Below are 14181 nucleotides of genomic sequence, written 5' to 3'. Positions count from 1 at the left end.
TTATTACTTTGTAAAACACCGAGGCCAGTTTGGTGCATACTGCTTTGCTTCCATTTCCTTCAGAGCCCAGGCTGCTGCTCAGAGAACGGAGGGTGTCTCCTTCCCCCCCCTGCCCTGGAGTCTGTGCTTATCTCCCCGTCTGCCTCTCAGTCCCTCAAGAGTGTCAAGCGCAACTTCCGTAGGCTGCTCTGATCCATCTCCCCACCGATGTTTGCTTGCTTCAAGTATTCCTTATCTAGTCCTTGCAGCTACTGAGCAGCCCCGCTATCCTACAGAGGTTGTTTAATTTCTTTCAGAGATAAGAGCAGCTTTGTTCTTCTTGCACCAGGAATAACAACGCAGGGTGTGACAGCTCCCACTCCTCTTGCTGCACACCGTTAAAACAAAGCAGAAACACCTATTTCGTCGAGAAAAGCTCTTATGAACGCAGAAATTAGCACCCCAGCTGCTGTGTTTTGACCACCTGGCCACGCTGACAAGACTTCGCACAACCAGCGCTACCTGTTAGATGTAACAATATGACACCTAGTTTTGGCTGCCCTTCTCCTCCTCACCCGACTGCACTTGGCCACCCACAGAAAGCTTTAGCCCTTACCCACCCGGGAAATAACCACGCGTGACCTGACCGCTACGTAGCCCTCCTTCAACCCCTCCTACTCCTGACAACGGAGGGAAACAAAATGGAGACCCAGGGCCGAAGCCCCACACGCAGGTTCCCCCTCGGCGCCCCAGCTGGCTGCCCACAGCTCGAACACCCCTCCCCCTGCAGGGCCGGCAGCCAACGCCGAGCGGGGGCCGGCGGGAGCTGGCAGCGCGGCCCCGGATCTCCTCAGCGGGGCGAGGGCCTCCGGCCGCAGCCGGCCCCACCACGGCGCTTCGCCCGCCAGCGGCACCGCCACACCCAACGCCATTCGCACCGCTGCGGCGTTACATGTATACACGTAAACATATATAGTACACGTTAAGAGATCGGGGCAGCCTCCCGACGCCTCTGGGTGGAACCCCCCTCCGCCCTCTGGCACAGCAGCGCGGCCGCAGGCGGCTACCTCCGCGGGTTCCTGGGCGCAGCCCAGCCGCTCCTTCAGCTCCAGCACCCGCCGCGCGGCGCTCCGCCCCTCGGCCATGGCAGCGGCCCGGCTGCCCGTCCCGCCCTGCCCCGTGCGGGCCGCTCAGCCCCCGCTCGCCCCTCTTGTAGCAGAGCCCGCCACGCTATAGGCGGCGCGGCGGCTGGGCCCGGCTCGGCCCTGCCTTAGGAACGCGGGCCGGTGGCGGCGGCTCTCCCCGGCCCCGCCGGGGGCCAGCGGTGTCCACCATTTCGTCCGCTCCACCCCGGTCTTTCTGCCCCTCGCCACCGGGCCCTCCGAGCCGCCCACGCCTACGTCTGAGCTTTCCCCGGGGGTTCATGGGAGGGGGTCGATGGCCAGGGCTTGAACGGCGCCGGGGCCCTGCTGACAGGCGGTGCAGGCAGCCGTGTCCCAGGCCCGGGCCTGAGCTCTGCCCCCCGAAGGCAGGCGCAGCCAACAGGGCCTGACCCACAGTGGCGCTTCCCTGCCGGGCTGTTTGCTGATAGCTGCGGCTGACCTGGTTGTTTGCTCCCGAACTATCTGCAATAATAAAGACTACATGCTCTTCTTTCTTCTGCCTCTTTTGACTTTATTTAAATATGCAGTGTGGTACTGAACAAGCACAGCTATAATTGAAGTAAGCCGGTGGAGGTGAGTTGGAGGGAACAGCAGCCCGCCCCAAGAAACACCATGGCATGCACTCTTACCCTGCAAGAGCAGCCAGGTAGGTCCGCCAGCGCAGCCTGCCAGCCTCAGGAGAAGCCGGGAGAGACCTGCCCCTGGGGTGCACCAGGTGGTAGGTGGCATCAGCGCCATTTGCACTTGCTCATGCAAACTTGTTCAGTTACCTGCAGGTAATTATAAGGTCTCTGGCATTTCTGTTGTCTGTGCGTGGCTGTAAGGCTGCCATGCGGCCGTTAAGCACAACAGGACGCGTAGGGGTAGCGAGGCCAAGCCCATGAAGACGTGACTGGTGCCTGCAGGCACCCCGCTGCAGTCCTAACCTGCAGGTGAAGGCAGCACTCAGGCTGAAGAGGGCTTCCTTTCCTTTCTGTCCTGCCTTATGTACACCCTGATGGCTAATGCATTTTTTTTTGAGGGGAACAGAGCACTTTTGGGAACTGCAACTTTCAGCATGGCTCATGTGGTTTACCTAAGGTCACAAAAATCGTAGGACAGGGAATCCATCTTTGGTGCTGCATGAACTGCATAGCTGAAACAGGATCTCTGCCATGGAGCTTGCTGGGGCTGAGCATCTGCTTGACAGACTCCAAGCTGAATGAGTCCCTCCTAAAAAATTCTATGGGTTTGCAGTATTTCCTTGGAAGTTAATGTAGATATAATTAAAACAGATATATAGAACACCTTTCACTCTTTAAAGCAGTGTTTGGGGCAAGTGTTAAAAAGAGTGTATCCAGTCTGAATTACAGGGGAATTTTAAGTAGGCAAAAGTGTAGTATTTGCACGTCCATGTTACTACTCTTGCAAAATAGATCTTATTACAGTTAGGCACAGCAAATTTATCAGTAGAGAAACCGAAATAGCTGGTAGGGCAATACAGTAGAGCAATACAGCGTGGGTTGGATATGGAAAAAACAAATACAGGTTCCTGTTGGCAGACTGGCTTTCCAGTTCCCATGCTCATCTTTTTATTTTACAGAAATAATTAACTCATCTTCACAGTGTGTAGAGACTTCATCAACCCTGCTTTAAAATTGGCCATCCGCAACTAGTTACTCTTTCTTTATTTTTCTGGCCCTAATAGTATGAAATTACTTATACAAAGTGGCATTTATGCAGCAGTAGTCTTGGAAGAGATTCAGCCCACACCAGCATTATGGTTAAAGCCATCTTTGAGTAGGGAAGTTGAGGCTCAGATTGTCATATGGATTATGCGATTGAAGCTTGTTTTCCCATAGATTGTTTGAAAACCTTAATTATCAAGTTACTGGGATTTCTGGGATGAGGAAAATCTTGCTGCACTTCTGCCCAATTATTCTGAAAGACCATGATTTCATGCCAGTGAAGAAGAAGAAAACATTTAAAATCTCAAAAACTTTCCTAGACAAGAAAAACATTTCTAGCCCAGATCTAACTGCAGCATTTCTCATATCGCCTGTCATTACTGGCAGAGGAAAGAATTCCAAGTTTACTTCGTCCTTTAAAACTGGTGGCCAATGCTGATTGTTACAAGGATTTGTTTGTTTGGCTTCGATGCGGGACTCCTGTTAGGAAGAAGTGGAGTCGCCACACACAAAAATACAGCTCCAATAATTGCTCTGTCACTACAAGCTGGAGAGCTGTGTTGTGCCATCAGCTCTGCTCCAAGGCTTGCCAGCTCTCATCTCATCCCTAAGGTTCTCTCCAAGCCCTACTGCTAGTGCTCGGTGAGTTTCCGAGGAAAGAGTGAAAACAGAAAGAGAAATAGGCTTTGTATGAGCTAAGGAGAAGAGCTAGGCGAGAGTTTCGGGGGGGGATCGATGCGGGAGGGTTGGGTGCGCAAAATAAGGCAATGAACTGGGAGCAAGTGATTGAGTACCGGGGGAGGTCTGCCTCGAGGGGGAGGTCCGAGAGACCCATCTGGGGTTGGGTGTCTTGCTGAACACAGTTCCTCAAAGCCACCTTCTGTGAAATCAAGGCCTGTGTATTTGATCCTAAACAGTAGTAATTTGTATGTTTATTCAGCAGCTTAAAAAGAAAACCCGTTTCTTTTCCATCTTTTTATTGAAAAGACTGCAGCTCTCACTGAAATTCAATCTGCTTTCACAGTATTTCCAACCTGCATAAGGAGCTTCAGCCTTCCGAAAGGCATTATTGGTGTGATTACTCAATACATTCAGATTAATGCATTTAAAGATATTTTTCGTAACTATTTATCATAGTGAACTAAATGTAGGCTTTGGGGGTGCTGGTGTAGGCTTTGGGTATTTGGCTGAGTATACACAAATGACTCAGAGCAAACAAAGCAGTCATGATCTGAAGCTGAGCCTGAGTTTTGTTAACATCTTTAATTGACCAAGGTAGATCTCCATGTGGCCATGGCTGTGATGCTTGCATTCCACCAACAAATCAAAGTATGCTGACTTCAAAGAAAAGGCTTTACAGTTTCCAGCAAGACTGCAGTAATGTTGTGCATGGATTAGAAAAGATGGTTACAATTGCCTTAAGGCCTGTCTTTGCTGATACAAGAACTTTGCCTATTGCTGATTCTGGCTCATGCATGTGGAGCAAATAATAACAATTATTCTTGTTTATTGGGCTAAGAACAAATCTCTTGAAATGTTTGTGCTTTTTTCCCTTAAAAATGTTAAAACATTACTACATGACGGGCTACTGCTGCATGGATTAATAGTATTGCCCTTAGTCACTCACATAGACCAGTTGATTATGAAACAAATTAAATATTTTTTTCCCAAGATTCACTCATACATAAAAGGATACAACTTGACAGGCTTAAGATATTGCCAAAAAATGTACTACCCTCTCTTTTAACTGAGAAGATAATTAATAACTTGATTGCAAGGACTTCAATCAATATAAAAATATTTTATAGTAATTAATTTCTATGCCATTGGAAAGGAAAGAATTGGAAAGACAACAGGTTATTTTAAAGATATAAAAGAAACAATGTTAAGAATATCTGAAAATTAAAAAACATATTAAATCAAAGTTTGATTTTAAAAAAATATATCATGATTTGCAGCTAATCCTGGTACTGTTTATTTTTTAAAAGACTTTGTTTTGTGCAAATTAATGGAAAATGAGAATGACTAGTTCCAAGACCAGCTTGCATGCCATATAATAGCCAAATACGCTATCAGTTGTCCTCTGATCTTGAAGACCAAGTAACTAAAGGTTTGGTGGTTTTTGCCCTAATATACAACCGAAGTTTCACACCTATGGGATATGTTTGACTGCGTCAGCATTAGTACATTGAGATGTTGAGGCGTGCCCCACAAGATGGTTATCTCTATACTGCACAGCTCAAAGCATGTTCAGCATTTTCTGGAAATTAGAAATTGGTTTTGTATTTTCAGTGGGGATATTTCCCCATTGTTGTTTGTGTGGGTTTTTTCAACACTGAATCATATAAGGATGTTGGAAACACGTTTGTAGAGACTGAATAAGACTTAAATTTATTTTACAGTGTGCTAGTAGACTTTAAAGATATAGTATGAAAATTAGAATAATCTTTTATTTTCTAAGATCATGACAGTGTATTCATTCTGGAGAAGAAGTGTCCCCTTTATAAAAAAAAAAACAAAACCCTAACAGAGAAATAACAAAAGAAAAAAAAGATATTCTTTCTCTGAAAAATGTTGGCTTTTTAGGACATCTTAAAATTATAAAAATTGATAAAAGTCTTGGCATGAGCTGTTAGAAAAGGGAACACTGAGTAACTCAGGTTCACTAGTATGTATATGTTTGGGAGTCTTGTTTTAGAAATATGCTTGTTCTATCTAGGAAAACTAGTTTTTACAAATTCTTAAAACTCATGAAGCACAGTGGGGAATATATTCTTTGTGTAAAAATCATTCCAACTGATCCTGTTAAGGCAGAGCTTGAAAAAAAGTTAAGGATAATTGTCCATGTAAGGAATTTTATAATTAGATTGAACTGGTAAATTAAAATATTGAGATGTGTTAAAATGATGATAGATGTCGTCCTACATGTTAAATTGACGTTATACTGAGTTGTATATTTGAGGCACTCTACACGTGAGAAAAAAAATACATAGTATAGTGAGGAGAAGTTCCTAAAACGTCTTAAAATAAGGCTTTGTGCTTAAGTTTTCACAGCTGTGGGCCTCTTCTTCGTAAGGAAAGCTGGTTACCTTGTGGCTGTTGGAAGGGCTTGGCTTTACATCCTTCTCCTTCACTCTGATTTCACACGTTTGATCGCCTCTCATTCCCTATTTTGTTTTTTCATTTTTATCTTGTAACTTTTTGTAACTCCACTAGCATAGTGATGCCCTTTTGTTCAAAATGACAAGTGTTATTTTGCAGCAGTAGTTGTAAAAGCCCATCCGAGCCTGGAACAAATCGAATAAATCTACCAGATGAAGCATTACACAAAGTACAGCCAAGAGAAAATCTTCCCTTTCTCTGACTTCCACGTCCCCCAATATCCTTCCCTTCCCATGCAGTCACTCACACCTCTTTTATATCTCCCATGGGATGAAATTCTCCTGGGATATGGAGGTTTGGCTTTATATTATTCCCGAGGTTGTCTGGCAGGAGGTGGAGGTAAACTATTCCAGTGTATGGTGTAACCCTCAAGTTAGGATATCTTCTTGCGAGACAGAATATCAAAGTTCACAGGTCTCTGCAAATATATCAGGCGATATGACCCAGTATCCTTGAAAGTCGAGGCAAATCTTTATGGAAGCAGCAACCTAACTCCAAGAAATAGGACATGGCTGTGAATCCCCATCAGCTGGTCTCCTTTCCTCTGCCCAGAGTTAAGCACCAAAATCCTAAGAAAGTGGAACTAAAGTGCCAGCTTTTCCTTGGCATTTCCTGCTGGTTATTTTAGATCATAGAATTATATAATCACAGAATGGTTTGGGTTGGAAGGGACCTTCAGAGATCATCCAGTCCAACCCCCTTGCCATGGGACATCTTTCACTAGGTCAGGTTGCTCAAAGCCCCATCCATCCTGACCTTGAACACTTCCAGGGATGGGGCATCCACAGCTTCTCTGGGCAACCTATTCTAGTGTCTCACCACCCTCATTGTAAAAAATATCTTCCTTATGTCCAATCTAAACCTGTCCCCCTCCCCAGGCATACTGGCTTTTGCGCAGGCACCCAGCTTCTTTGAGGTGGGGAACTCAGTGGTCCACCCTGCACTTACCTGGGACAATTACTACCTTCTGTGGATCTACCTACCTTCTTCACCTTCCCCTCCCTTTCCTTCCCTGTACCAGTGGATTTGCAGGATCCGGGCTTGTCAACCCGGTTCCCAGAGGCCAGGCAGCCCGGGGAAGCTGAGCTCCGGTGGCTGGGCAGAGGCAGGGAGCGAGGCACGGAGAGGAGGGGTCATCTGAAAGAGCACCCGAGCGCAGGCTCCGGTCTCTTTTGCTGGCTGTGACAGCAAAGCGTCACACTGGAAACCACAAGCTTGGACTTACCAAGTGGCCTCTGATCTTTCTCTCTCTTTTTTGCCACTTCTCCGCTCTTTTTGTCTTCTCATTTTTCCAAGGAAGAGGCATTTTCACTGACAGCTTCTTGGACAGCTCTGGGACACCATTTTTCTGAGGAGGGTAAGGGGTTTTTAACTCCTCACTTTGATAATGGTTAGAAGTAACATTTTAAAGGAGGGGGGAAGGTTGTTTCTTTGAATGCATTGTTTTGGGACCCCGAGTGTCCTTTGGCATGAGTTGTTCTTAAGGTAAAATAAATTGGGTAATCGCGAACGGCTATAGAAAACCAAATCATCCAGGGTTTTCAAAGTTCAGTAACTTGGATTTATTATAGGATCGTTTGATTTGTTTCACTGGTTTTGCATGTCCTGTCACTTATGTGCTTATACACTAAACTAGCTGGTGACATTTCTGATGATGGAAAAGTATTTTTCACAAAAAAACATTGGAGAGTGGACATTTTTGAACAGAGAGCTTAAAATGGCATGGATTTAAATGTCTCTGCAATGACGCAGTGAGACAACAAACATTAAGTGCTGCATGTATTAAAATTTTTAAGTTACGGGTCTCTCAAAATATTTAGAACCACAAATATGACTACCAGAAGAATATGCCCTTGCCAGCTATAAAGTTGTGGCTATTAATATGCAAACCTATAACGATGTGGGTAACATACAAAAACATCCAAAAGTTTCATTTTGCTTTTATTCGGTGTCAACAAATATACATGACACTTGGGATAGCATAGTTTTTTTGCAAAACAGTTGTGTTAAACAACCAAAGTACACTAAAACACCAGCTATACCTTTGATTGAACCTGTCTTAAAATGGCAAGCTGCTGGGAGGTTGCTATTCTGGGAGGTGACTCTGATAGGTCTCAACAGATGCAGCTCCTGGAATGCAGCCGGAGCGGGGGGAGCCAGGCAGCAGCTGACCCCCGCACTGGCACACCGACATTTCGGGGATCGCAGCTCACGTCAGCGCGGGCTGACACTGACACTTTCGGCACACATGGCCTTCTCCCTCGCCTGCTCTGCGCGTGGTCGTAACCTTGCAGCAGCAGCAAAAAAAATCCTGGTGCTCACAGGCAGCAACCATTCCTTTCTAAAATTAAATTACTGTTGTGTTACGTGCTGTGTGCTTAAGGAAAAACTCATGTGCTGAGATTTTAGATTGCAATATTACTAGAGTTTTTTATAAAGTTTCCTAAAATAATCCAGTCATTTGTTTTATCGTTAGATAGAATTTCTTCATGAACGAATGCAAGGATCACAGAGAAAATTAGCTGGTGTAAATTGTTTTAAAATCAATGGATATATTGAAGATAAATGATATATTTTAATATATTTGAATGCTGATCTCAGCAATTCTGTTTTAACTGTGTTATTGAAGATCAGTGTTTTCCTTCAAGGTGTAGTTGCATATACATATATTTATTTGAAACAATAAATTTCAAATTATTGAATTTTTGAAAATTACTTAGGGGCCATCTCACATTGCATTGGACAAAAACTTGGCTTTTCATTTCAGCAGGAGCTGGAACTTGCCTAGAGTTGATAAGTCTAATTCAAATATCTGTTCTAACATAACTCTATGGGAGTAATTATTAACCTTCACACATAAAGAACTTGTTTAAAATAATACGTCCTGGTAGTGTTTGCATGACATTTTTCTCAAATAAAAATGAGACAAAATCCTACATTTAGGATTATAAATTTCAAATTACTGATATTGAAAAGCAAGCAAAGTGTGCTATGAGTAGAATGTATTTGTGAATCTGACATGCTAAGTAGAATATCATCAGTCTAGAAAATCAAAACTTACAAAAACCTGGAAACAATTTGGAGCAGATACTAAATTTAAAATCAACATGACATCATACTAAAATTCACTTTGTCTTTATGTCTTATGTTGCTTTTTTTTTTGAAGAATTTCTCTCACTCCTAAGCCTGTAAGTCTGTACTAGCCCTGGAGTAAGGATGAACAAAGCTGGGGGCCCGTATCTTTCCTATGCTTCAGACTATGAATTCCTATCTAGAGCCTGGGTGATTTAAATGCATATTTACAAAATTTTACACTCTGGCAAACTCATTTAATATTTAGGAAGAGAATTTAACTCTTTGGATGTGGTGACAATAGGGGAATGTTATTTTTATGACCTTGCTATTAAAAAAAGAAATTATTTTTAGGTGTTTAGGTTTGAGTATCCATTGTTATTAAGCCGCACTACAATCTAGGACAGTATGATAGTTCTTAGGAAGACAGATTATCCTGTCTGTTTCGTTCTTGTGGCATTTATGTGTATTGACAAAGGTTAGATTTGTTGTATATTCACTCCGCTATTACATTTCACAACTGCAGTGTAGCTCTAAATGTTTTGATTTTATTTTTAGCAAGCTCTTGGCTGTAATATTTCATTGCAGTCATGGCCCCTAAGAAGAAGAATGTGAAGAAGAACAAAGCAGATATCAATGAAATGACTATCATTGTGGAAGATGGCCCCCTCAGTAAACTAAATGGCTTGAATGGACTCTTGGATGGAGGAAATGGTTTCAGCTGCATCTCATCTGAAGTTTCCGACCCCTCATATAGCCCAAATCTCTTGGAAGGTCTAAGCAGAATGAGGCAAGAAAATTTTCTTTGTGACTTGACTATCAGTACCAAAACCAAATCCTTCAGTGTTCATAAGGTAGTGATGGCTTCAAGCAGTGACTACTTTCACAACATCTTAAAGAAAGATCCATCCACTCAAAGAGTAGACCTCAATGACGTATCCCCATTGGGTCTAGCTACTGTTATCACCTATGCTTACACTGGAAAACTTACTCTCTCACTTTATACAATAGGTAGTATCATTTCCACAGCAATTTATCTACAGATTCACACCCTTGTAAAGATGTGCTGTGATTTTTTAGTCCAAGAAATCAGTGTTGAGAATTGTATGTACGTTGCCAATATTGCAGAAACATACGGACTAAAAACAACCAAGGAGGCAGCGCACAAATTTATTAGAGACAACTTCATTGAATTTTCAGAAACGGATCAGTTCTTAAAACTTACTTTTGATCAGATCAATGAACTTCTTGCAGATGACGACTTGCAGTTGCCTTCTGAAATTGTTGCATTCCAGATTGCAATAAAATGGCTGGAATTTGACCAAAAAAGAGTAAAGTTTGCTGCCGATCTCTTAGGTAACATCCGTTTTGGTACCATCTCAGCCCAAGACCTTGTCAATTATGTTCAAACTGTGCCGAGAATGATGCAAGATGCAGACTGCCATAAGCTCCTCGTGGATGCCATGAACTATCATTTGCTTCCTTACCACCAGAATACACTGCAGTCCAGAAGAACGAGGATCCGTGGAGGTTTCCGAGTCTTAGTTACTGTTGGGGGACGCCCTGCTCTAACAGAAAAGTCTCTTAGCAGAGACATCTTATACAGAGATCCTGAAAACGGATGGAAGAAGCTGAGTGAAATGCCTGCTAAAAGTTTTAATCAGTGTGTGACGGTGATGGATGGATTTCTCTATGTGGCCGGTGGAGAAGACCAGAATGATGCCAGGAACCAAGCCAAGCATGCAGTCAGCAATTTCTGCAGGTAACTGGTTATTTATTTAAAAGGGATGGAGAGATTGATTCCACACAGTGCAGGTAGATAGACCAAGCTGGTTTGTGACGTGCAGCGTGAACCGCTCAGATAAATAGAAAGGGAACAGGGTGGGGGAGGTATGGATGCTCTTCTATATTAAAGTTTGAATGAACAGAAGTATGCATCTGAAGTTATGCAAAAACTTCACCGTGGTTACACATGCACAATGAGAAGTGAGGAAAACCGAGAAAACTTACTCCAAGTGGAGGAAATACATACGAACATAAATAGGAAGTTCTGGGATTTTTTAAGGTACCATTAAAATCAGACAAGGTGAGACTTTTTAAATTTCAAGAGCTTCTGATGCCCTCACAGGAAGTTCTGAAAAACATCTTTTAGGTATTATAATCTTGACTTTCTATGCACCATCCACCATATTTTCAATAGCTTTTATACTGCATTTCATACCCTTCAGCTTTTTTATTTACAAGAGTTTAGAATCAACATCACCATCTCTTGAAGGCTATATTTCTCTTCCACAATGTACTCCAAATAATACCTCACTTCTGAAATAGTACGGTTCCTATCTATAGTCATCCAAGGACTGCCCTGGTGATAGCGAGGTCAGAAGGCTAACATGCAGTAGTCAGATGGGTGATACTGGTTTTTAAATAGCTTGAAGCAAAGGTTGGAGGTGAGACAGCTCAGCTTTTTACCTACTAAAAGACTATGGACATGCAATGGCAATACACAGCCACAGTCCTACTGATGCTTCCTTTCCTGGTCCCAGAAGGAACATTCAGATAACTTCTCTTGAAGACATCAACCAACATGCAAAGTTAATGAATAAGGGACCTTCTCTAGATCATTTTTATTGTGTAATCTACTTTGTCAGAAAAATATCTCACGTAAAGGAGGTTATGCTGTTGCTCTCCTGACCTTCTGCTTTTAAGCTGTGCCTCACATTCTCACAAGGAGCTGTGTACTTGGTGCACACCTTGGTGGTGGGGAGGAGGTGGGGGAATCCTCGTGGTCCACAGCTGAATGGGTTCTGCTCCCTGTTCTGCCATTGACCTCGAGCATGTCAAGTCACATCAGTACGTCTGTGGGCCTGCTTTCAGAGCTGCAGATGACAATGCAGTATGACAGCTAACAATTCTTATTTACTTTCCCGTAGTCTTTTTCTCATGTGATTCTGTGGTCACCACAGTATGCAACAGGAAAAATGTATGGGCCTACTAGTGTACCTCACTCAACTCCTTCAGGAGTCATAATTTGCTATTTCCTATTTCAAAATTTCTCATTTAAATGTCAAGAACAGAGAATGTTATTTCAGATAGGTATGGTGTTAGGAAGCAAAGATGTTCGTTCCACATAATCCTTACTCCATGTGAGTGGCAGGAAAAGAATACTTACCATTTAGAAAGTACTAAAAAGATGGAAATATAAATCACCACCTAACATTTTTTGAAACTCTTTGAGTAAATTTTGACATCTTTGCTGTAGGTGTAAATTGCAAAAAAACTTCTAAAATTTCTATTGTGTGTTGAAAGTATCTCTTTCCAATGTTCTAATGAGGTTATTATACAAAATCAAATTACAGAAAAGAGCCAGATTTACTTTATTGAAATAATGCCAGGTTTGGATGATACAAACACATTTTTTCTCCAGTCAAAAACTAAATGTATTTGGAAATTTAACCAGGAATACCAGTTGCATTCCACTGACTTCTGACGGGCTAAATAAATAAGTAAAGTTTTAGCAACTCCGCAGCTGCAGCAGTAGTGGGACAGAGACAGGACTGTAGAATTTAGCAGAGCAGTAGGTGAGACAGTTACCCTCTTTTTTTAATGCTTTCAGATACGATCCTCGTTTCAACACCTGGATTCACCTGGCAAACATGAATCAGCGGCGCACCCACTTCAGCCTGAACGTGTTCAACGGCCTCCTTTTTGCAGTGGGTGGTCGCAACTCTGAGGGGTGCCTCTCCTCGGTTGAATGCTATGTGCCCGCAACTAATCAGTGGCAGATGAAGGCAGCCCTGGAGGTGCCCCGGTGCTGCCACGCCAGTGCAGTGGTGGATGGTCGGATCCTGGTCACAGGAGGTTACATTAACAACGCTTACTCTCGCTCGGTGTGCATGTACGACCCCAGCAAAGATAGCTGGCAGGATAAGTCCAGCCTCAGCACCCCAAGGGGATGGCACTGCGCAGTGTCCCTTCTGGAGAGGGTCTACGTCATGGGTGGGTCTCAGCTGGGGGGGCGAGCCGAAAGGGTCGACGTTCTCCCCGTGGAGTGTTACAGTCCTTACACGGGGCAATGGAGTTACGTGGCGCCGCTTCAAACCGGAGTTAGTACGGCTGGCGCCTCCACCCTTAACGGGAAAATTTACTTAGTGGGTGGCTGGAATGAAATAGAGAAAAAATATAAGAAGTGCATTCAGTGCTATAACCCGGATCTCAATGAATGGACAGAGGAAGATGAGCTGCCTGAGGCCACTGTGGGCGTATCCTGTTGCACGATATCCATGCCCAACACCAAGACAAGGGAGTCCAGGGCCAGCTCAGTCTCTTCTGTCCCAGTCAGTATTTAAATACGGGTCTAACCAGCAATAAGTAAAAATGTTTACCAGCACCGCAGTATAATTAACCCTTTAAGTAGCATTTTTGTGCTTATATGGAAAAGAAATCATTGGCTTTGCAACAGTTTTAACAGTGCAAATTGGCCAGTTTTCACGATCTTTAATACAGGTGGTATGAAACAGCATATTAGGGATAAGATGAATTTTCTTAGCAGGAAGAGAGAGCTAACTGCATAACTGCAGAATTTCATTCTCTTCCTGACTTTGCCACTGACTTACTGTACTATCTGTGGCAAATCATTTATTTTCTTTGGTTTCGTGGGTGCCTCGGTTTCCTTACCTGTAAAATAGAGATAAACTTGCTTCAGAAGATTGTTGTGAGGCTTTTTTAATACTGAGGTTTAAATGCTTTCAGAACCCAAAATGAAAGTCAAATATTGCTAGTAATAAATCTCAACATACATCAGAAATGTGCTATGGCATCCTAAAATTGATCAGTTTTGTTCTTTTCTAAGCATTTTCTATTTTGACAAACAGAAGGGAAAAAACCCAAACCCAAAAAATATAGCATATAGCATGTGCATACTTTCCTTTTGGGGCAGTGGTATTCACAGAAAATTTCTCAAAACATTTTCTCCTTCAGAAGTTCAAAAGAAATCCCTATCTTCTGCCACGAACCCTTTCATTCTTGTATCTAATGCTGTGACATGGGTTTCAAGACCTGAATCCACAAAATACCTTAGCTCCTCTAAGCATTATGGGCGAGCCCCAAGGGCTGCCTTGGGTGCCAGGTTTGTCTCCTGA

At 43.3% G+C, this 14181-nt stretch overlaps 2 protein-coding genes across 6 annotated transcripts in view; one reads left to right on the top strand and one right to left on the bottom strand.

Annotated features, from left to right (window-relative positions):
• Nucleotides 1–1173, bottom strand: part of LOC142080200 (elongin-A-like) — a 28907-nt gene extending 27734 nt beyond the window's left edge. For 2 of the 5 annotated variants that reach the window (XM_075145240.1, XM_075145239.1), the window contains exon 1: nucleotides 1047–1173. In XM_075145240.1, the coding sequence (XP_075001341.1) occupies nucleotides 1047–1124 (78 nt within the window). In that variant the 5' untranslated portion in view covers nucleotides 1125–1173. The remainder of the gene's footprint in view (nucleotides 1–1046) is intronic. The other 3 variants (XR_012672899.1, XM_075145238.1, XM_075145241.1) reach the window with 3 other exon arrangements.
• Nucleotides 1174–1262: 89 nt separating this feature from the next.
• KLHL31 (kelch like family member 31) lies at nucleotides 1263–13789 on the top strand. Its single transcript, XM_075145237.1, has 3 exons — nucleotides 1263–1788; nucleotides 9602–10805; nucleotides 12657–13789. The coding sequence occupies exons 2-3, from the start codon at nucleotides 9634–9636 to the stop codon at nucleotides 13387–13389; spliced, it is 1905 nt and encodes a 634-aa protein (XP_075001338.1). The 5' UTR covers nucleotides 1263–1788; nucleotides 9602–9633; the 3' UTR covers nucleotides 13390–13789.
• The last annotated feature ends 392 nt before the right edge of the window (nucleotides 13790–14181 follow it).

Source organism: Calonectris borealis, chromosome 3, assembly GCF_964195595.1.
Source record: "Calonectris borealis chromosome 3, bCalBor7.hap1.2, whole genome shotgun sequence".
NCBI lineage: Eukaryota > Metazoa > Chordata > Aves > Procellariiformes > Procellariidae > Calonectris > Calonectris borealis.
The sequence above is the reverse complement of the archived record's forward strand: the minus strand, read 5'-3'. Positions and strand labels throughout refer to the sequence as shown.

What these genes read in the sequence shown, in the direction of transcription:
- KLHL31 (XM_075145237.1), top strand. Translation starts at nt 9,634, where the DNA reads ATGGCCCCTAAGAAGAAGAATGTGAAGAAGAACAAAGCAGATATCAAT. An exon ending in GCAGTCAGCAATTTCTGCAG is followed by an intron (nt 10,806 to 12,656) that starts GTAACTGGTTAT and finishes TAATGCTTTCAG; the next exon opens with ATACGATCCTCGTTTCAACA.